The 24,222-nt window shown below is 44.4% G+C and overlaps 1 protein-coding gene across 4 annotated transcripts in view; it reads right to left on the bottom strand.

Moving 5' to 3' along the window:
- Positions 1-222: 222 nt before the first annotated feature.
- myo1ha (myosin IHa) overlaps positions 223-24,222 on the bottom strand; it is a 98,360-nt gene continuing 74,360 nt past the window's right edge. For 2 of the 4 annotated variants that reach the window (XM_068054732.1, XM_068054731.1), the window contains exons 22-32: positions 22,136-22,204; positions 20,943-21,027; positions 20,312-20,474; positions 18,108-18,191; positions 16,145-16,238; positions 15,981-16,036; positions 13,959-14,094; positions 13,223-13,293; positions 11,418-11,515; positions 5,161-5,260; positions 223-2,060 (exon numbers count right to left, since the gene is read on the bottom strand). In XM_068054732.1, the coding sequence (XP_067910833.1) occupies positions 2,034-2,060; positions 5,161-5,260; positions 11,418-11,515; positions 13,223-13,293; positions 13,959-14,094; positions 15,981-16,036; positions 16,145-16,238; positions 18,108-18,191; positions 20,312-20,474; positions 20,943-21,027; positions 22,136-22,204 (983 nt within the window). In that variant the 3' untranslated portion in view covers positions 223-2,033. Of the gene's footprint in view, positions 2,061-5,160; positions 5,261-11,413; positions 11,516-13,222; positions 13,294-13,958; positions 14,095-15,980; positions 16,037-16,144; positions 16,239-18,107; positions 18,192-20,311; positions 20,475-20,942; positions 21,028-22,135; positions 22,205-24,222 lie in introns of those variants that run through there. The other 2 variants (XR_010977223.1, XM_068054733.1) reach the window with 2 other exon arrangements.

A 24,222-nucleotide genomic window follows, 5' to 3' on the forward strand; every position in this document is an offset into this window, starting at 1 on the left:
AGCAACACCCAAATCCCATGAATAATTTAATAAAATCTCTGCATTCCACATTCAGCTCTGAGCAAAAGTGCCACAGAAAACATTAATATTTTTAATTTTAATAAAAATACTGGTAAATAAACAAATACTAAATATTCTAGAAAGCATAATTACATTTTTATTTGTATGAAATGTAAGAACATACATATTATGTACACACATTCTTGCAGTGTATACAATCTCATTCATTACTTCCATGGATAATATATATTCTATATTTGTCACATTTTCACAGATTAACGATGACACAAATTAAAGATTCCCAGTCCCTATGCTTTTCAACTTCATGGATGAGCTGTTTTACAGTTTCCAGAAGTGACCTTTGCTCTAAGCAAAGTAATCTTAGTCAAGCTCACTGCAGTTTCAGATCACAAGTACAGCTTAATTTAAATAGCAGGGGTGATTCATTTCCCTTTTAATTCTTAAAACGAAAGGTCGGTCACGGAGGAAGACAACATTTATTTATAGTTTCCTTTTAACGATAAAGGAGGGCCCAAGGTATGTCACAGATCAGCACATGGAAAGTTGACACCAACTTGGGGAAAGCAGTTCAAGAGGGTGGATGGAGAGAGAAGTTTTGTTGAGGTTTTTATAAGGAGGAGAGGGAGGGTGAGTGGTTTAGGGAGGGATTTCCAGCAATTATAACCAATGTGGCTGAAGGATTTGACAAACAGTGGAAGGGCAGGGCAAGAGGCCACAGTCAGAGGAACAAAAGCCCAGAAGTTAAATCACGTGGCATCTGTTTTCAGGCAAAAGATGGTTGCTGCAGGTTTCAATATAATATGCAATGTGCCTGCTCATTCTGCACTGGCCACCAGCATATTGATTAGGGTGCCCTGTCGCAATTAGGTCATTGGGTATGCAAATTGGAGGCCTATCCCCTATTTCAGACCATTTGAGGGATTTGGTTCCCAGCTGACCACAGTTCGTGTCCAGTTTTCTCAGGTGAAAAGCAGTCAAACCAGCTGAGTTCACCAGCAAAAAAAAAAGGGCAAGTAATCATTTTTTTTTATCACCTGAATGTGGAACCAGGAGGAGCAGGAGTTCTCTTGGCTTCACGTTACAACTGCTACCCGCCACCACTCGTCACCCAGCTCCCTGTCTTCCTGCACCCACGTGGATCAGCTCGTGTCGTCCACTCTGGCTGACCTTTGTTCTCTTCAGGAACCAGCGCACTGCCTCTTGGGGCACGACTGATGTCCCCAGTCATGGCCTGATGGTACGAGAGGACCAATTTCATCTGGGACCCTTGTGCATTACTTTTGGTGCACTGGTTGGTAGCTAAAGTGCTTGCGCTGGAGGAAGTTGCAGAGATGTGCTGAGGTGAACCCGTGGAGGAATTTAAAGACAAACGGCAGGATTTTCAATTTCAAATGGTGATGGGTAGCCAATGTAATCCAGCGAGGATAGGGGTAATGGTTGAGTGAGATTTAGTATGGGACAATATAAGGAGCCAAGACAGGTGGTGCAGAGTTGTGCGTCATTGTCTGAACTCAGACAGCATCAACAAGCTATTAAATCATAGAGGGCATTCCCTACGGGGGTTACTGCACAGTGATCAGGAGCAAGAACCCTTGCTGATTCCTCCCTTCCTCGCCCAGGGATGTTGAAGTCAATTGGAGCACTAGTACTGTCACCCTGGTTGAGACCAGCTAATGGGACAGGACAGGGATCGGACCTGGGACATCCTGATTTGAGTGGCTGAGTTCACAAGCCACCTTTACCAAGGTATGCCTCCGTTCATTGAACCACCTCTGCGTCAGGCTGTTTGTGGCTTGCAGGCACTGTAATGGCTTGTGCAATAAGACATTATTGGACATGCCCATTGCCCTTGACAAAAACTACAGGATGGAAGGACAATAATAAGTAGGTCATCACTGTGACATGTCATTGAGTGGGTAACATGGTAAGACAACAAATGCCTTTGGAACTTGCAGCAAATTAATACTTCCCAAGAAATCTAGAAACAAAAACAGATGAATAATAATGGAAGGTCATCGAGACTTCACCCTTGGGGTCATCTGTGAAAATGAAAAGACAGAAAATCTGTTAAAACAGCTCTGCCTGAGTGAAAATTCAACAAGCATCTGTTTTACACACAATGCGATTACCTTCAGAACAGCAGTCTGTGTACTTCTGGTCATTTAATCACAGGTAGGATATGATAACCTTTCAGAGGTTGCAAAGGTGAGAGGTGAAGATAATTCTCAGCTCTGGGAATCTGAGTTATGGTTAGGGGCCAGTAATCACTCGGATCTGATCAGAGGTTCACTGTTTCTGGGACTAAGTGTTCAGCTGCATCAAATTCATCTCAGCTCAATGAGGGACAGTAGGTTGGGTTTCTTCATTTTGGAAACTATAAAAGTTTGATGTGATCTACTCCTGCACTGTTACCTCTGGTGTCCCCTACGGATCTATCATTGGCCCCCTCCTATTTCTCATCTACATGCTGCCCCTTGGCGACATCATCCGAAAGCATAGGGCTGGATTTTACAGCTCCCCCGGACGTCGGGGTCGTGGCCGGGGGGCCGGAAAATGCCTCTGGGAGAGGCCCGCCATGGGCCTCGGTGCTGGGAAGGCCTAGCCCAATATTGCTAGCGGTAGCGAGGCCTCATGGTAGCCCCCTCGCCACTCAGCGAGGTGATCAGAATTTACATATTTAAATACCTGCATTAATGAGCTCCCAATGTCTGTGCTGTACCGATATTAGTGCCGGCAGCCGGTACTCCCGCGTCTTCAGATCTCCATTCGGAGATCCAAGGTGTAACACTGGGGGGGAGGGGGCAGCAGGTACGTTTCTCTGTGCGGGAGCAGGAGGGAGCGATGTCAACCTATTCTGATTGGTCGAGGGGATGGTGGGAAGGGGCTGAAGGTAAAAGTTAATAAACTTTGTGGCGGGGGGAAAGGTCAGGTATACGAGGTAAGTATTTTGGTGGGGGGTGGGGGGGGCGGGTGAAAGAGGACAAGGAATGACCTGTATGGTTATAGGGGGGGGGTGGGAAAGGGACTAGAAGTAGTCATATATTCATTTAATTTTTTTAAATTACATTTAACATTGCTATTTCTTTAAATATTTAAACTAAGTTGAAGGGCTCAGAGCCCTGGCCATTTAAATGAGCTGCCACGTTTAATATTGCAGCAACTCCACGACAAGCGGTCCGTGTGTGCAGACTGCCATAGTTAATGACCACCGCTGATTTCAGTGGCAGCAATGTAAAATCCAGGCCATAGTGTCAGTTTCCACATGTACGCTGATAAAACCCAGCTCTACCTCACCACCACCTCTCTCGATCCCTCCACTGTCTAAATTGTCAGGCTGCTTCTCTGAGATCCAGTATTGCATGAGCAGAAATTTTCTCCAATAATGGGGAAACTGAAACCATTATCTCTGGTCCCCGCCACAAATTCTGCTCCCTCGCCACTGATTCAATCCCTCTTCCTGGCAACTGTCTATTCGAACTATTCGAAACTTAGTGTTATATTTGAGCCCGAAATGAGCTTCCAACCACATATTCACGCCATCACTAATACTGCCTATTTCACCGCCGTAACATCGCCCAATTTCGCCTCTGCCTCAGCTCATTTGCTGCTGAAACAGACATCCATTCCTTTGTTACCGCTAGACTTGACTATTCCAACTCATCCTGGCCAGCCTACCATGTTCTACCCTCCAGCAATTTTAAAATTCTCTCCCTTGTCTTCAAATCTCTCCATGGCCTCGCCCCTCCTTACCACTGTAACATTCCCCAGCCCTACAAGCCTCTGAGATATCAGCGTTCTCCAATTCTGTCCTCTTGCGCATCCCGATTTTATTTGCTCCACCACTGGCAGCCATGCCTTCAGCTGTCTTGTCCCAAAGCTCTGGAATTTCTCCCCAAATCTCTCCTGCTGTAAGCTGTTCCTTAAAATCTACCTCTTTGACCAAGCTTAATATCTCTTTATGTGGCTCGGTGTCAAATTTTGTTTGATAATGCTCCTGTGAAGCACCTTGGGGCATTTTACTACACTAATGGCACTATATAAATGTTCTTATCTTCAAGACAGAGATTGATAGGTTTTTGGGTACTAAGGGAATTAAGCGAAATAGGGATAGGGAACCAATCAAAAGAGAAAGCATTGCCTCTGTAAGAAGTCACGGTCCATCTGGACCACAGTGTGCTGTTCCGATCACCTAATCAGAAGATTAATGCCCCACAGCAGGAGCAAGCAGATAATTCTGGGTATCAGGAATCTCAGTTGGCAGGAAAGCATAACGAGGTCTTGACAACCTCAAATGTTTTAACTCTTTAAAGGCCAGACCTGCTGTGTCTATCCAGCATTTTCTTTGAGTTATTATTTCAGATTTCCAGCATCAGCAGTATTTTTCATTTGTGGAGGGAAGTTGGGCTCGGTTCATAGAATCATACAGCACAGAAGGAGGCCATTCGGCCCACCACACCTGTACCAGCTCTCTGAAAGAGCTATTAAAATGGGCCCAATCCCCTGTTCTTTCCAATGTAACACATTTACAAGAGAGCTCTATCATGCACATGTGACTAGGTGTCTTACACAACTCCAATGAACTGATCACATGCTGGATGACATCACTTCCTGTGATGATGTGTGGAGTCCATACACTTGTTAAAGTGATACCACAACTGAATCTGCCTCCATCACCCTTTTCAACAGTGCATTCCAGATCACAACTTGCTGAGTGAAAAGAAAAATCTCCTTATCTCCCCTCTGGTTCTTTTGCCATTTATCTTAAATCTGTGCCCTTTGGTTACCGACCCTCCTGCCAGTGGAAATAGTGGAATGCGATCATTCAAACTTACAGGTGACCTATTTGATGCTTTCAAGATTAGGAGGGGACTGACAAATTTGCTATAACTGGTACACATACTACCTTGAAACATCTCATTGGAGCAGACTCATGACATTATACAGAGCCACCTAGTCTCCTTCTTGGATGATTTTCCCCTACCCCTCCATTGTCATTATCCCACTGCACTGCCCCTGCCACAGGAACAGGATAGGTGACCTGCTCGATTCCTCCCTGCACCAAGATTGGGAACTGACTGTCAATAATAGCATTTCAGCCTTTACACCAATAACACTGATATAATCATTTGGACTTCTTACCACCATCAAATGGCCATTCTTGCCTTTGAAAACCTGTGACTCATGGCCTGAGGTGAAATCAACGATACCTTCCTTTCCTGGCTGAATAGTGAATTTCAAGCTGAAATGGAAACATTTTACATACAGGGTGAGTTATCAAAACTATTGAATTATTACATATCAAGAATGGTAAATACTTTAGGAAAGAGCAGAAATATGCAGCAATTTCTCTGTTGTCTGTCCTGATTTTCTTATAAAGCACTGTTATAATACTCTGTTACAGTCCTCCACCACTGTTGATATAAGGCTCTCAGTTATAACACAGTCTCTGTTTCATGTCCCATTCTCATTATAAAGTTATGTTACAATTCTGTCTTTGATATGCAACCCAGTGATAGCACTGCCACGCCCTCAGTATAAGGTTCTCAGTTATAACATTCTCTTGCTCACTCCAGTATAAGGCGCTCAGTTACAACAATTTGTTACTTGTCCCTGTGCCATGAAAACGTGCTATGTCGAAGGATGATTTTTAATCCACTGGCTGGAAACCTGAATTAAATTTTAAAGAAGAAACAGATAAAAGATGACCATACTAGCAGCTAAAGATGGCCACCCCAATTTGTATCACAATATTCCACATTGCAATGCATTGTGGTGAAGATGGATTGTCTGCACAGAACCAAGAATAATGACCTGGAGAATCTGAGTGAACTACCCATCCTGTTCCCATTAGCAAGGCATCAAGGCCACCACCTGAATATTATTCTGGCGGAGATGAACCACTCAAAGCTAATCACTTGAACAATGGGACTCTGGTTGTGAGAAGGGAATTCCTAGACATGGACTGATTGAGTTGCAAGAGGAAAATACATACTGGTAACCGCCATGTTGAATCACTGAGTGGCGGTCATGTGACAGGCCCAACATCTGTATGCTTAAGCTGGTGTTTGCTCTGCAGCAGCCAGACAAGCAGTTAGACACTGACAAGAGAAGGCCCAAGTATATCCCCCCTCCCTCTCTCTCTCTCTGCAATCCACCTTGCAAGCTTCGGATCTGCCTGCTGACTGTAACCACCTAGGCATATCCCTGCTGCAGACAGAGACTCCTGGAAGGAAATCAGCTGCATTGCTATCTCCAGGAGAACCACCAAACCAGCCATCCACATCTTCAAACTGGAAATCTTAGGACCACTGAATTCACCCTGAAGCCAGCCAAGTCACCAACCTCTACTGATTGGTTGAATTACAGTCCAGAGAAATAGAAGGTATACAATCTATCCTCCCCTACTCTGTAACCTATTTGTGTTTGTGTGTGAACTTCGAGTGTGTGTATGAAAGTTGGAGCATATTTTATTATTTTACTTAGATCAGTTTAAGGACAATAAAGCTAACTGCTTTCTTTGTTAAACTCAAGAAAAACTGTACAATTGGTTCTTTTTATGATCACGCGCATAAACAGTTAAACACTCACTGAATTGGCAAGTATATCCACTTCAAAAAGAAATAAACCTGTTGTGGTCAAACAAGGAGAAGGAAAAGAGGGGAGCCCTTTGACTCCTCCTCACCTGATTGCAACACCTGTCGTTATAAGACTCTCAGTTGTAACTGTCTGTTCACTGCACTTAATCCACATAATCACATTGTTAGTAACATTGTCACTCCCACTGTATCATAGAATCATAGAAAGTTTAAGGCACAGAAAGAGGCCACTTGGCCCATCATGTCCGTGTGGCCGAAAAACAATCCACCCATTCTAATCCCACCTTACAGCATTTGTTCCGTACTCCTGCAGATAACAGCACTTGGGGTGCATATCCAGACTCCTTTTGAATGAGTTGAGGGTTTCTGCCTCAACTACCCTTTCTGGCAGTGAGTTCCAGACCCCCACCACCCTCTGGATGAAAAAATCTTTCCTCAACTCCCCTCTAATTTTTCTACCAATCACTTTAAATCTATGACCCCTAGTCACTGACCTCTCTGCTAATGTAAATATGCCCTTCACCTCCACTCAATCCAGGCCCCTCACAATTTTGTACATTTCAATCAGATCTCCCCTCAGCCTTCGCTGTTCCAAGGAGAAAAAGCCCAGCCTATCTAATCTTTCCTCATAGCTGCATTTTTCCAGCCCTGGCAACATCCTCGTAAATCTCCTCTGTAACCTCTCTAGTGCAATTGCATCCTTTCTGTAAAGAGGTGACCAGAACTGCACACAGTACTCAACTTGTGGCCTAACTAATGATTTATACAGTTCCAGCATAACCTCCCTGCTCTTATATTCTATACCTCGGCTAATAAAAAAAAGGATTCCATATGCCTTTTTAACCACCTTATCGACCTGCTACCTTCAGGGATCTATGGACATTCACTCCAAGGTCCCTCACTTCCTCTACACTTCTCAGTATTTTCCCATTAATCGTGTATTCCTTTGCCTTGTTTGACCTCCCCAAATACATCACCTCACACTTCTCAGAGTTGAATTCTATTTGCCACTTTTCTGTCCATCTGACCAGACCATCAATATCTTCCTGCAGCCTACAGCTATCCTCCTCGCCATCTACCACACAGCCAATCTTTGTGCCATCTGCAAACTTCTTGATCATAGAATCATAGAGTCGTACAGCATAGAAACAGGCCCTTTGGCCCACCGCGTCCATGCCAAACATAATGCCTATCTATACTAACCCCACCTGCCTGCATTAATTCCATATCCCTCTATGTCTTGCTCATTCAAGTACCTGTCCAGATGCCTCTTAAATGTTGCTACTGTTCCTGCCTCCACCACCTCCTCTGGCAGCTCATTCCAGATACTCACTATTCTTTGTGTGAAAAATTTACCCCTTTGATCCCCTTTAAACCTCCTCCCTCTCACCTTAAATCTATGCCCTCTAGTTTTAGTCACCCCTACCATGGGAAACAGACTCTGGCTATCTACCCCTCTCATAATTTTAAATACCTCTATCATGTCCCCTCTCAGCCTCCTTCACTCCAGGGAAAACAGACCCAGCCTATCCAATCTCTCTTTATAATTCAAGCCCTCCAAAGCAGGCAACATCCTTGTGAATCTTTTCTGCACCCTCTCTAGCTTAATCATATCTTTCCTGTAGTGCGGCGACCAGAACTGCACACAGTACTCCAAATGCGGCCTAACCAACCTTACGTACAACTGTAACATGACATCCCAACTCTTCTACTCAATGTCGCGACCGATGAAGGCAAGCATGCCATACGCCTTCTTCACCACCCCGTCTACCTGTGTTGCCACTTTCATGGAACTATGTACTTACACCCCAAGGTCTCTCTGCTCAACAACACTCCCCAGGGCCCTGCCATTCACTGTATATGTCCTGCCCTGGTTTAACTTCCCAAAATGCATCATGCCCCCTACATTTACGTCCAAATCGTTAATATATACCACAAAAATCAGGGGATCCAGGACTGAGCCCTGCGGAATGCGAATGGAAACAGCCATCCAGTCGCAAAAACACCCGTCAACAATTACCCTTTGTTTCCTGCCACTGAGACAATTTTGTATCCACCTTGCTGCATTTCCCTGGATCCCAGTCTGCCATGTACGACCTTGTCAAAAGCCTTGCTAAAATCCATGTAGACCACATCAACTGCACTACCCTCATCTATCTTCCTTGTTACTTCTTCAAAAAATTCAATCAAGTTGGTCAGACAAGATCTTCCCTTAACAAATCCATGCTGATTATCCTTGATTAATCTGTGCCTTTCTAAGTGACAGTTTATCCTGTCTCTCAGAATAGATTCCAATAATTTGCCCACTACTAAGGTTAGACTGACTGGCCTGTAATTATTCGGTCTATCCCTCGCTCCCTTTTTAAACAGAGGTACAACATTAGCAGTTCTCCAATCCTTCGACACAGCACCTGTATCCAGTGAGGACTGGAAAATGATGGTCAGACCTACTGCTATTTCCTGTCTTGCTTCTTTTAACTGCTTGAGGTACATTTCATCCGGCCCTGGTGATTTATCAACTTTAAAGGATGCTAATCCCATTAATACCTCCTCTCTCCCTATGTTTATCACATCCAATACTTCACATCCCTCTTCCTTAACTATAATATCTGCATCGTCTCTCTCTTTTGTGAAGACAGGCGCAAAGTATTCATTAAGAACAATACCAACATCTTCCGCCCCTACACATGGGTTACCTTTTGGTCTTTTATGGGCCCTACTCTCTCCATAGTTATCCTCTTACTCTTAAATGTATTTACAAAACATCTTTGGGCTCACCCTTGATTTTGTTTGCCAATATTCTTTCATGCCCTCTTTTTGCTTTCCTAATTTCCTTTTTGATTTCACCCCTGCACTTTCTATGTTCCTCTCGGCTTTCTGTAGTATTGAATTCTCGGTGTCGGACATAAGCTTTCTTTTTCTGCCTTATCTTACCCTGTGAGCTCCTTGACATCCATGGGGCTCTAGGTTTGGCTGTCTCACCCTTTTACTTTGTGGGAACATGTTTACTCTGAACCCCTTGAATCTCCCCTTTGAATGCCTCCCACTGCTCTGACACTGATTTACCTTCAAGTAGCTGTTTCCAGTCCACTTCCGCTAAATCACTCCTCAGTTTAATAAAATTGGCCTTGCCCCAATTGAGAACTCTAACTCCTAGTCTATCTCTGTCCTTTTCCATAATTATGTTAACATTGACTGAATTATGATCACTACTACCAAAATGCTCTCCCACTGCCACTCCTTCCGCCTGTCCATCTTCATTTCCTAAAACCAAGTCTAAAACTGCGCCCTCCCTTGTTGGCCATACTGGCCAAAAAGGTTCTCCTGAATGCACCTGTCAGTCATCAAGGACCCCTGTAACTACATTAACTTCATGTCTCTGCTACTGCAAATACCAGGCTGGTGGCACTAGTGCTATTGGTAACTGCAGTGGTTCAAGAAGACCCAATCCCATCAACTTCTCAGGGTAACTAGAGATGGCACCCACATCCTCAGATTGAATTTTTAAAAACATTACCCCAGTTGGGGCAAGGAGTTCTCCTCTCCACCCTCTTTAGAGCAATCAAATTATACCTTTAAAACCTCACCATGAGTAGGGCACTTTATTTTAACTTAGAACATAGAACATTACAGCGCAGTACAGGCCCTTCAGCCCTCGATGTTGCGCCGACCTGTGAAACCATCTGACCTACACTATTCCATTTTCATCCATATGTCTATCCAATGACCACTTAAATGCCCTTAAAGTTGGCGAGTCTACTACTGTTGCAGGCAGGGCGTTCCACGCCCCTACTACTCTCTGTGTAAAGAAACTACCTCTGACATCTGTCCTATATCTATCACCCCTCAACTTAAAGCTATGTCCCCTCGTGCTTGCCATCACCATCCGAGGAAAAAGGCTCTCACTATCCACCCTGTCCAGCCCTCTGATTATCTTATATGTCTCTATTAAGTCACCTCTTCTCCTCCTTCTCTCTAACGAAAACAACCTCAACAGTTCCGAAGAAGGGTCACTGACCCGAAACGTTAACTCTGCTTCTCTTTCCACAGATGCTGCCAGACCTGCTGAGTGATTCCAGCATTTCTTGTTTTTGTTTCAGATTTCCAGCATCCGCAGTATTTTGCTTTTAACCTCATAGATAAGTTCAGAATGACTGCCGGGGTTTGTAATGCCAAGCCTAATCTGAATCAATGCCTTCAGAAGGAAAGAAGGTGACAATATTGGAATAAAGCAGATTGATTTTGCCAAAGAGCCAGGTGGGAGAACATAGAAACAAGAGTAGGCCACTCAAGCCTGTTCTGCCATTCAATTAGATCATGGATGATCTGCATTTTAACTCAATCCACCCTCCTTGGTCCCATAACCCTTAATACCATTGCTTAACAAAAATCTATCAATCGCAGTTTAGAAATTTTCAATGGATCCGCAGCTAGTACAGCTTTTTGAGGGAGAGGGTTCCAGATTTCCACGATCCTTTGTGTGAAGAAGTGTTTCCTCACATCACCCCTGAACAGCCTAGCTCTAATTTTAAGGTTATGCCCCCTTTTTCTGGACTCCCCGACCAGAGGAAATAGTTTCTGTCTATCTACCTTAGCAGCTCCTTTAATCATCTTAAATACTTCAATTAGATTAACCCCTTAATCATCTATACTCAGGGGAATACAGGCCAAGTCTACGCAATCTATCCTTATAATTTAACCCTTTTTGCCCTGGTGTCATTCTGTGGTGGATAAAAGCCAAGGACTGAAGCATGTAATACATTTCCATCTCTGTCATCCTGTGCAGGTTTTTTTACCTACCTGCCCTGCACGATTTTGAAGCTGTTTTGCTTGCTGGCCATTGTACAGAGCTTGGTCACTGTCTCAAACACTTGGTCACACTGCAGAATAACATCACCCTGCATACATGAGACAGACAGTCAGTACAATACCTGGTAGACGAGCCATCACTACCATCTTTACATGTGGCACGGAACTTTATCTTAAGTAACATGTATCACAGTGGTAACAGTGGAGAGTGGAAACATGTTTGTGACTGATTCACTACATGGTTGAATTCCCTGATCTCTGCACTAAGGGGTTGAAAAACCAGCCTCTTCCCCTAAGGAGGCTGGTTTAAGTCACATAAGAATTGTTCGACAAAAAAAGACCCAAAGTCCATCTTGCTCACTTTCCACATGATGGAGCTCTTGACCAATCATAGCAATTAATGTCCAAAGACCAGATTAGTCATCTTATTAACTGATTTAGAATGGCCCTGGGAGATACCTGGAATCATTTAGCTCCCTGATCTCTAAACAGGACAGGTACATTTAGCAAGAAAACTTACAAACACTATCTCCCAGGAACACAGGAAGAGGAGTAGACTATTTACTGCCTCCAGTCTGTTCCGCCATTCAGTGAGATCATGGCTGATTTGTGACCGAACTCCATATCCCCGCCTTTTCCCCATACCCCTTAATGCCTTTGGTTAACAAAAATCTATCAATTTCTCATTTAAAATTAACAAATGATCCAGCGTCAATTGCAGTTTGTGGATGAGAGTTCCAAACCTCTACCACGTTGGACGTAGAACTGTTTCCTAATTTCACTCCTGAAAAGTCTGGCTGTGATTTTTAGACTTTACCCCCTAGTCACAGACCCGCAGCCCCCACGCCCCCACCCTGCAAACAGCAGAAATAGTTTTTCTCCCTGTCTATCCTACCTGCTCCCCTTAATGTCTTGGAAACTTTGACCAAATCACCTGTAATGCGACAATAGTTTGAGTATTTTAGAGACATTCCCCTAACATCTGTCAGTGCTGGTATTAATACAATTAGGAAACATGTTAGATTTAGAGTAAAAGTGGTGGGGTTGATTTTTAACCCCCAGTGGATTCGCGGGAATCGGTTACTTTCCAAACTCTGTGAGGCCATGGGGATTTTAACCGCCTGGCCTCAGTACCATTAGGCTGTTGTAGTTTCTGCCCATTCCAGGTTGGAAATATCAGGAAGCAACTGCCGGCCTTATGGGAACTGGGTGGTTCATGGCCACTGACCAGCATACAGAGAGATGTGGGAAAGAGGATTTTGGGAAGATCGCATGGGAGGGAGGTGATGGGGAGGGGTAAATCCGGGGCAATGGAGGCCTATATTTTCCATGTGGATCCCTGAGGAGGTCCTGGGTCATTAGGAATATGAACAACAATATAACAAAATAAAACTCCAAAGGACCCTAGGCATTGAGTCCGTATTGTCCAGCAAATTTATCAGGATTACCATATTTCCTTTTATGATTGGTTTCCGTGGTGCTTTTTTTCTTTTCTTTTCATATGACATTCATTCTGCTTTCATTCCCAAAGTAACACAGCTAGAACTCTATAAGGGGCCATTTTGACTTGGGGCTGGGAGGGCACAATGGCCATAGTGTGAAAGGGGCAGTATATCAGATCTGCCACCTATTATACACCCTGCTCAAAGTTACTTGCCATTGAATTCCATGGAAAGCAAAACAGGAGAAGATTTGTAACAGGCTGCTTATCCAATTTCACCCATTTTACACTGTCAAGTCAAGATGGCCCCCTATACATGAGAAGAAAATAAGGTAGACAGGAGCTGAATCATTACTTTCTGATTGTTGTTCTCACAGGGAACATGGATGACGAAGACCCCATCACTCAGGTTGCTGACAGACACACCTAAAGGAGACAGAGAAATGCAAGTTGTCAGTAGTGTGAGGCCAGCTCTGTTGTTCAATTCACACGAAATACCTAGGCACGGTGAGACATGTAACCCCCTTGTTTTAATAAGCAAGGCCTAGATTTATCACTGGGTGGAGTGGGGAAGGAGGGTATGTCTGCCTTACTATTTTTGCAATGGGTTTACATGGCCTCTGACCAGCAATGCTGTACGTCCCTTGTTGGTGGTAGTGGGTACAATGGTGCTAGTGCCACGTGGACAGAGTAAACCAATTGGAAACAGTATGAATTACTGCCCTCCTCCTATTGGTGCCCTCTGTAAAACATCTGTAATAAAGGTAAAACCACAACCAAAAACACATCCGCAGTCAGTATCAATGTATTGATTTGGTTAACCGTCAAATACAACCCCAGTCCCAGAGGCGAAAGGACTTTCTTTTGAAACCCATTCTGCCACCCGGTTCTTTTAAGAGGTGTTAAGCCAAATCCCACCTCTCTGCTTCCCAACAATACTTTTTAAATGATATTTTCCCTATTTGGCCAAACCTGGCTTCAGCCTGACTGTGAGCTGGCACCTGGTGCAACTGAGCCAGTCCAGAGGCGGGGTCCATACTTACTATGTAACCATCAGAGCTCTGACGACTGCATTGACTGCAGCCTATTACCTTTGAGAGTCGCATATTCAATTTTCTGTTTGATTTTGTCCTCTTCAACTATGTAGGCTTTTGTCTGCATCAACAGCAGCTGCCGTTTCCTTGGTTTGAACCCGTTTCGGTTGTATTTAATTACAGGAACACCGTACTGAAAACAAACGAGCACAGATGTCATCAAACACACGCAATTGTAATGAGGCTGTGACTATAGCACCTTTCCTGTAACTCCTTGGCCGTTACTGTCTGCATTTCGCCGTCTTTGCCTGCATGTAAAGATGTCGGAGCACCAGTAATCTGGAAACAGTGCAAGCTCGGCGATACTTTCCTAAACAGCCAAGAAGATCAATCTGGGGAACCCCCCACCCCGGAACAATTGGTAAATGACCTGCCCAATGTGAAACCGAGCTCAGTAGGTCCTTGGTTTTATCCCTGGCCTATGTTGTGTTAACTGAACTCAGTTGGAGTGCAACAATTAGCTTCAATCAGGCTTGGAAAACTCTCAGCTTCTGATATTGATCTTACTGGCTAGACCACAGGTGTGGGTGCTGGGTGGTGAACTGCTTTCCAGTATATTAGCAGTACTTTCCGGAGAGAAGAGGGGAACTTAAAAAGAAAGAGAAATACAATGTGTTAAGCGTGTCCTGAATACCTAATTAGACCGTGACATTGATTTAATCCCATGTTTAAATTTGAGGTATGATGTGCCATCCCAGTTTGAATGGCAGGTACCTGCTGTTAGGTCTCCAGCAGGGTGCTCTGAAATCAGGGGCAGGATTTTCCCTGCAGCTTCTGAACCCCGTCGTCAGGCTGAAATGGGGGTGAGAAGCCCACACTGTGTGGGAAACAGTCACTCATTGTGATTTTCCCCACAGCAGCCAATTAAGGACCAGAGGGCTGGCTTGCCATCCAATTAAGAATGGGGGCGGGGCTCTCAGCTGGAGAGCCAATCAGAGGCCTTTCAGCTTGAAAACAACAGCAGGATGCAATGGCAGGTAAGTGAAGTAGGGTGCTACAGGGTGGCCTACAGCTGCTGTTGCACCCAGGCAGGCAGGGAGGGCCTCTAAGCCTTCGATCTGCCGCCAGGAGGCCGCCTCCAGACAACTAAACTGGCCCCCTTCGCTTCCTGGAAAGTCCCAGTTGGCTTCCATTAACAAGCCTTAATAGGCCTTTAATTGGTTTAAGCGGCTACTCACCTGCATGGGCTTCCTCGAAAATGTCCTGGAGACAGGATGGAGACTGGGAACTAGTATGGAGACCAGCCACGTGTTATACTCTGCCTCGATTCCCAGCCCTGGCGGGGACTGAAAACCAAGCCCCAGCTGTGAGGAATTTCCCTCCCTGAAGGGTAGTGCCCATCCTCTGTCTAAATCCACATTGGGCACTGCTGAAATCTGGCAATTCAAGTGGTATGACCTCTGAACCCTGGCAGGACAGGATACACAGCAGCACATGTCTTTTCACTGACTGACCACAAAGGCACTGCCCCCAAAGTAAAATGTCCTTGCAGGACACCTTGCTGTTGTTTTATACCAAGAGCAGTGCAGTCAGCCGATTGGGAAATGGTAAATTCATCATATTGGCACTTATGGCAGTCCAAAATACAATTTTAGCTGTTATAAAGTCCAGCTAAAGACAGAGGAAATGTATTACGAAAAAAGTCGCACTCAAGCAGAAACCATGCAGACAATTTTAACCAACATCACCCATTGGGAAACTGACGGGATTGGGAGCAATGCTGGTTTTACAATCCAACTGACTGCACTCCCCACTGAAGGCAACGGAGAGCGATATTGAGCAGAGTGTAATATTGGTATTCCACCTGATCCCGTGGGTTTCCTGCCCAGTGCGTTAGGTTAAAATTAATGTGCATGTCTCCAACATCTATCATTTACCCCTTACCCCCAGTCCCTACATGACCAAAATGGTCAGTTTTGGATCAATATATACCCAGCTGATAACCAACAGAGAGTCACTGCTTTTTTAAATTTTCTGCCTATTAGTCAAGGTCTTACTAGATTGAATTTGGAACCTTACCCTGAGTCGTTCATGACGGATCAGCTGAAGAGCCTTCGGGTTGATATCCTGTTCACCTGAGGATGGAGAACATGCCACATTGAAAAGGATCTGTGCTGTAGTAAAGGACCCTCCGAATTTGTTGCTGTTTCTTTGTGCCCAGAGGAAGGTCAGTGTGTACTTACGAAGTCTGCTGTCACTAAAGGGTTTGGTCACACTCTGCATATATCCATCCTTCTTTCCTTTAAATAGTGCACTGGCCACAACCTTTTGTTGCATCTGTACAAAATGCATGTTAAATTAGAAAAAGAGGGTTTTTAAAGATAGTTTTCCACCCTGATTTTCTCTTTGTTCTTTCATGAAGGCGGTGACTCATGGACTATGGTTCCATGGGTACCCTCCTGTACTTCACCCCCACAGCCATTCCTGTGAGCTGCACAGCGAGTTCCAGCGATCTGTCCGACTGCGGAAAGCATCACAGCCGCGCCCAATCCTGCCTTCGCCTGCATTTTGAAGCAGTTGCGAGCAACATGAGCCTCTTGGGTGTGGCCATCATCGAGTTTGGCTATGATGCTGCCCACATGGTCAAATAGCCTGTCGTCTCATTGTCTGTATTCATGCCTGAAACTGCCTGCTTCGGGTGAGCTATCAGAGGACAGTCATCCTCCTGGGACAGGAGACAACAAAATGAGGGGGAAATCATGGTTCACATTTGACAATTAAAAATGGCGGATTGGATTTAAATGTCAATTAGGGTAATCACATGGCAATCGAACTGACAGCTTCTGACTGTTACAGACAGCAGGCGTTCAGTCTTTTGTGCTTCATGTAAATTTCAGAAGCCGTCAATAATCCAACAGACACCAACAAACCCAAAGTCAACACAGAATAGACTCGATTAAGCTTAAACTATGTACAACCAGGTTGTTGATATGTCATGATTATTGAGCAGCGATGAGGGCTACTGATGTGTGGCTAACTGCCAGGCTGCTGCTTTATTGTGTTACACCAACGTGTTTTGTTGAATGATAATTTTCTTTAATCCACTGCCTGGAGATCTGAATTTATATATTTTTTAAAAAGACATTTATAAAAGACAAGCTGCCAGCAAAGTCATCCTTTCAGCTTAAGATGATCACCTAATTTGCAACACTGTATCCTATACAAAATGTCTGCTAATATCCCAGCAAGAGCCAAGACCCAGGAAGTTTAAAGGAACTGTCTGTTCTTGTTCTTTTAGCAAGAGAGAGACACTGCTAACTGCTATGTTTGAATGACTGAGTGACTGTCATGTGACAAGCCCCTCCCCATCTGTGGTTTTAAGCTGATGTTTTCTCTGCAACAGAGGAGAAGCAACTGGACTCTGACATGAGCAGACCCTAATGTGGGGGGTCCCCCTCTCTCTCTCTCTCTCGCTCCATTCCAGTTTGAAAGCTTTCAAATCCTGCTTGTTGACTGACCACCTTTGCATACTCTGGCTACAATCAGAAACCCCGTTGAAGGAAATCATCCACATCGCTATCTCCAAGAGACTCACCAAATCAGTCATCTACCTCTTCAAACTAAAAACTTCAGGACCACTGAATTCAGCTGGAAGCCAGCCGAATCACCCAAGTCCACAGACTGTATCTTTTTTATGGACTCTAAATCAACCAATCTACCTTTCCCCACTCTGTAACCTATTTGTGTGTGCAAACCTTTAGTGTGTGTGTGAGAGTGAAAGTTTATTATTTTATTAGTTTGGTTTAGATACAATAAAGTTAACCTCTTTCTTTGTTAAGTCAAGGAAACTTGTCCAATTGGTTCTTGTTATGATCATAGCAAGTAAGTAATCAAACACCTACTGAATTGGCCAGTACATCCACTTTAAGAAAGAATTAAACCTGTTGTGGTCAAACAAGGAGAGGGAAAAGAGGGAAGCCCTTCAATCTCTCCTCACTTGACCATAACAATTATGAACAGTTTACCTTTCAAAAAGGAACTGGATATATAACAATTGCAGGGCGATGGTCAAAGAGCATGGGTATGGACTAACTGGATAGCTCTTTCAAACAGCCAGCACAGGTACAATGGGCCGAATGGCGCTGCAAGATTCTATGATTCTACCTGTTGAATGTACAGAAATAAGAGTCTGAGAGGAGCGATTACCTGCAGCTTGCGTTGTGCAGAGATTCCCTTGCAGTATTTCCAAACCAAAGTCCGTGTGTGCAGTTTCCTCAGCAGCTCTGAAGTCTGTCAGAACAGAACGTTCAGCAAACATTATCTTCCTTTTGTTGACGGCAGCATTGTCCGGTTATTTTTCACTTTTACTGTCTCTCTGTTAAGTCTCACCAGGCTACCACCACCTCCCAGGCATCCCTAGTGAAGTGGATTTTAGCAAGGCTTTTGATAAGGCACCACATGGCAGACTGCTTAAAAAAAATAAAATCCCATGGGATCCAGGGAAATGCAGCAAAGTGGATATAAAATTGGCTCAGTGGCAGGAAACAAAGGGTAATTGTTGACGGGCGTTTTAGCAACTGGAAGGCTGTTTCCAGTGGCGTTCTGCAGGGCTCAGTACTGGGTCCCCTGCTTTTTGGGTGTATATTAACGATTTGGACATAAATGTAAGGGGCATGAAGTTTGCGGACGGCACAAAGATTGGCCGTGTGGTAAATAGCGAGGAGGATAGCTGTAGGCTGCAGGAAGATATTGCTGGTCAGCTCAGATGGTCAGAAAAGTGGCTAATGGAATTCAACCTGGAGAAGTGTGAGATGATGCATTTGGGGAGGTCAAACAAGGCAAAGGAATACACGATTAATGGGAAAATACTGAGAAGTGTAGAGGAAGTGAGGGACCTGGAGTGAATGTCCACAGATCCCTGAAGGTAGCAGGACAAGTCGATAAGGTCGTTAAGAAGGCATATGGAATCCTTTCCTTTGTTAGCTGAGGTATAGAATATAAGCGCAGGGAGGTTATGCTGGAACTGTATAACTCATTGGTTAGGCCATAACTTGAGTACTGAGTGCAGTTCTGGTCACCTCATTACAGAAAGGATGTAATTGCACTAGAGAGGTTACAGAGGAGATTAATGAGGATGTTGTCAGGACTGGAAAAATGCAGCTATGAGGAAAGATTGGATAGGCTGGGGTTGTTCCCCTTGGAGCATAGAAGGCTGAGGGGAGATCTGATTGAAATGTATAAAATTCTGAGGGGCCTGGATAGAGTGGATGTGAAGGGTCTATTCACCTTATCAGAGGGGTCAGTAATGAGGGCGCATAGATTTAAAGTGATTGGTAAAAAAATTAGAGGGGAGTTGAGGAAAAACTTTTTCACCCAGAGGGTGGTGGGGGTCTGGAACCCACTGCCTGAAAGGGTAGTTGAGGCAGAAACCCTCAACTCATTCAAAAGGAGTCTGGATATGCACCTCAAGCGCCGTAATCTGCAGGACTATGGACCAAATACTGGAAGGTGGGATTAGAATAGGCAGATTGTTTTTCGGCCGGCACAGACATGATGGGCCAAGTGGCCTCTTTCTGTGCCTTAAACTTTCTATGATTCTATGATTCTTCAACCAGCCACTAGAGGACAAATCTCAGTGGCCTATTAACAACTCTCCCTCCAATTTTATCTCCTTGCTCACAGTAGAAATGCTGAGATAGGGAACTCAGTATGGTAGCCAACAACATTCCCTCTAACTATTTTGTCGAGTGCGCAGGCAATTGCTTTAATGGCGTGGCCCCTTTACATTTTTGTGTGTGGCCTTGCACACGCTGTAATTTAAAGGGGCTGACTTGTGCATGGCCCGCACGGGAAATTTTGGGTTTGAGGTAACACTGGTTGCCAATCCTCCAGGGTTGACTTGGAGTCTCCAGGAATTAAAAAGATTCATTTCCAGGTCACTCCTGCGAGAAAAGTCTTAAGGGGCATTTTAAAACAAATGTGTATTTTGTTCATTTTCTTTGAACACGGTGGTTTACTAGCTGTGAAAATATTAGTGATGGGATAAGAGGCTGTTTAACTGGGTGGGGCAGTTGGAGGTGGGAGGTCACGTGATGAAACCTCCAGGAATATGTCCAAGGAGAGTTGGCAGCTGTAGAACTCAGAACTGTAAGGGACTCAAACCCGTATCCTTCCACTCAGCTCACTATGTAGCTCAGCACAAGTCAGTAATTTCAGTTATTGAGACACAGCATTGCTGTGGAGAAGAACAGTCGTATGTTTTTTTTAAACCTCACCAAACTATTGTTGCTGGTCCTTTTATAATTGAATTGCACATACCGCTGCTAAATTAACCGACCCAGTAATACTTACATCACCATAAAATGAGGGAAAATATTTACTGTAAAACTTCTGTATCAGTCGCTCCCTACCTTTTCCAGAAAGGCAGGAGGTTTGAGCCATGTTTTTTTATCCAGAACATTCTGCGGCAGATTGTTCCTGAGCTTCATCAGGTAATTTGATCGAGCGAAGGCCAAGAAATCTTTATTTTCTGGACAAGCTGGCTGATTTCTGAGCATGAAGCCTTTTATAAATCTGAAGAGAAAGAAAATGCAAGAATTTGGAAGAGCAGCTCCTTAAAGGGGCAGTATCGTTTAAAGGGAAAATGCATTTTAATCTCCATGATTGGTGGTAGAATGTCTAATTTTGTGATCCTACCAGCAAATATCTGGCAATTAAAAGTATGACATAAAAAAATTATTTGGGATGTTTATCCTTTAATTATTTTCCTGTTTTAGTCCTTTCAGCTCTCCCTCAGCCATTAATTACTGATGACACCCAGGACTGTGTCAATGTTGCTCTGAAGTGGCAGCTTTGAGGTGTTAGGGAACATCTGAAGATGACATGTTCTTTGATTTTTTTTTCTCCCTCCTTCTCTGTGCAGAAGCAATAAACCTCCACTTACTGCCTGTTCACAATGAGGTGAAATTCAGTGAATTGCAGTGATCGAACAAGAAACCCGCTTTCATTAAAAAGAAGTGAATGAATTTTGAGGCCACGTACTTTTTGATTACTTTTACAGCCCAGGCTCGCTTTCCTGCATCATGCCTTGCCTGAATTCCTCTCCAGCAGGTCTCGATCTTGATCGCTGCAACGAATAACATGTGCAGATCAGTATCTCTTTACTGGGGGACCAATCATAAAAGTTAGCTGTTTATCTAGGGTTGCCAACTCTGTGTGGACATATTCCTGGATGTGTCACCATATGATCTCCTGTCTCCAACCACCCCGCCCCGCCCCCCACTCCCGCCATTGGTCGCCCAACACACCAATACTAGCAGTGCACTGCCTTCCCAGGCCAATCAGAAAGCGAGTCGACCTGAGTGGATGATTCTAAACTGTCAGTCAAACAGCTGCTTTTCCTTATGCCCTGATATTTTTATAACTAAGAAACAAAAGTCTTCAAAGAAAATTTTTTAAAAACACAATTTTTGATTCTTCCTATGATGTTTCTCTTGGCTTTACTTGCAGCAGTGTTAAGGGGAATTAATCTTTAAGTCCCAGAGGGCGATCCTGTATGGTTAACAACCCTTTTTTTTTTACCCCTTTTGTGTATAGTCAAATGTAAAAGGGTGAAAATCCACTTGGCCTATCCCACTTACCCTCTTGCGTAGGCCCAAATGTAGAACCTACTGAGGCCATTTTTACTTCCTTCCTACACCCCTCTCCATGTCCAGAACCTGATCATTTTGTTTTTTTATTGCACTCATTGAATCCCCATCATATGTGCTCATTAGCACCATGAATGTCAGTACTGGGGAATGGAACACTCTCCACTTTGCACCAAACTGCACCTCTGCAACTTGCCCCATCCCGCATGCCCCTTGGTTTCCCAAGTGTAAGTAGAAGACATGGGCAAGGACCCTAGATCACTCCCTGAGTCACACAAGAATGGTTGGCGTGCACGTGAGCAGCTAGAAAAGATGCTGACTGGTTTAGAAATCTCGGGGGTAATTTTAACATAGCCTGCCCATCGGGAAAGCCTCAGAATTGGGTGTAATGCTGCTTTCACACCCTGCCCATTATCACTATTTGTTGACTTCAATGGTGAGCAATATCAGACAGAATTTAAATCCAATGTTGTACCCGATCGTGTCAATTTGCCAACAAGTGGGTGAGGTTAAAATCGTCTGTTAGGTTATGAAAGAAAAAAGATGAGCGAAACAGCTTGGACGTGCTGCTCCTTTTCCTCTTACCTGCCTTTTTCTGTTTCTGAAACTCCCCCTTTTGGATTTTGCCCTTATATTTGGCCTGGAGCTTTGCAACTGGAAAAAGATGAGAACCATTTTGTAACTTGACAACATTCAGGAACAGTGTGATTAGCTGAACAGTCAGCGGTTAATAATCCAAATAATTTCTCTTCCATGGAGCAGAGGAAAGTATATATTTTTTTACCTTCATTTTGTTTCCAACAGCTGAGTGAGTAAATACACTGCCTGATTTGGAATAGAGCCTTACAACATCAACTTGCATTTATGTAGCGCCTTTAACACAATAAGACATTCCAAGGTACTTCATAGGAACAGACAAAACTTGACATTGAGCCACATAAGGAGATATTAGGACAGGTGACCAAAAGCTTGGTTAAAGACAGGTCTTTAAGGAGGGTCTTAAAGGAGGAGAGAGAGGCCGAAAGGGTTGAGGGGGGGAATTTCAGAGCTTAGGGCCTAGGCAGCGTAAGACGCAGCCGCCAATGGTGAAATGATGGAAATCAGGAACTGGATTTTCAAAATGGGATCGGGAACCTGACGCATGGATGATTTCCAGGTCCTGACCCCATGCCTCTGTTTTGGTATGTTAATGTCCTAATTGGCAGGAGGCGAGCTGGGCGCCTAATTAGTGACACTGAGCGCCTCCAGGAGGCGGGATCTGCCTGTAGAATGCGAGCAGCCATGATGGGGCCTACCACTGCCTTGCCAAAGAGAGCATGCAGCTACTCGGAGAGTCAGCAGCATGAAGGAAAAAGACATTGTTGGAAGATCCAAATATGAGGCAATGCCCATGATCTGGTGCAATGTCAGGTGCACTCAGCTGTTCAGGTTCACCGGAATCCAAACTGAAAATGGCAGTCCCGAACTCTCCAGCCCCTTATCAAACTCCTCTAGGGCCATTAATTGGAGATGAGTGGGTTCACTGCCCCTGAAGTCTGTCCCATAGGCGTTGGGATCCAGAGACGCCCCCTGGGACCATACTTTTTAAATCATGTCTGCACCCGGTCCCGATCCCGCCAGCATTTGAACATCCAGCCCCAAGAATATGCACGAGGCCCGAATTGGAGGAGCGCAGAGGTCTTGGAGAGTTGTAGGTCTAGAGAAGATTACAGACATAGGGAAGGGCGAGGCTATGGAGGGATAGGAAGACTAGGAGGTGAATTTTAAATTGGAGGTGTCGTTTATACACAAGGAAAGTCGCACATGCAAGGTGCTGCTTAACTGGGAGCCAATGTAGGTTGGCGAGCACAGGGAAAATAGGTGAACAGGATTTGGTGCGTTAAGACATCGGCAGCAGAGTTTTGGATGACCTCAAGTTTGCGGAGGGTAGAATGTGGGAGGTCAGCCAGGAGTGCGTTAGAATAGTCAAGTCTAGAAATAACAAAGGCATGGATGATGGTTTCAGCAGCAGAACAGCTGAGGCAGTGACGGAGCCAGGCGATGGACACTTGCTGTTGTGGCTCGCTTATGAAAATGGCTCCTTCAGTGAAATATTGGAAGACTGTCAACACCCCAACATGAGTCTGTGTTGTTTGGAGGGAACGGAAGAAATTAATCTTAGTTTTTAAACTTTCTTTTTTATTGGGGTTGTTTTACATGGGTTTGCTCACGTTCCCTGTAATTTTATCCCTTTCCTTCTCAAACTTACCTGGCATTTGAGCGTCATCTGCTGCCGATGCCTTGAACAGATGACAGCTGGTGCATGCCAGGGAGAATGTAGGTGTGACTCTCTCTCCTTCTCTCTGTTTCCCCTCCTTCATTGCAGAGACAATGCAGCCTCTGTTTATTCCTTACTCAGTGCTCATCTTTGCTCCATAGCACTGAACATTTCTGAGGTAACTCTCGATACTATTTCTCAGCACCATTGAGATGTCCCTGGGTTAAAGTATTTTAAAGAGTAAAAGATGAACTGCTAATTAGTTTAGTTTAGTTTAGTTTAGAGATACAGCACTGAAACAGGCCCTTCGGCCCACCAAGTCCGTGCCGACCATCAACCACCCATTTATACTAATCCTACACTAATTCCATATCCCTGCCACATCCCCACCTGTCCCTATATTTTCCCTACCACC

This window comes from Heterodontus francisci, chromosome 23 (assembly GCF_036365525.1).
Source record: "Heterodontus francisci isolate sHetFra1 chromosome 23, sHetFra1.hap1, whole genome shotgun sequence".
Taxonomy (NCBI): Eukaryota; Metazoa; Chordata; class Chondrichthyes; order Heterodontiformes; family Heterodontidae; genus Heterodontus; species Heterodontus francisci.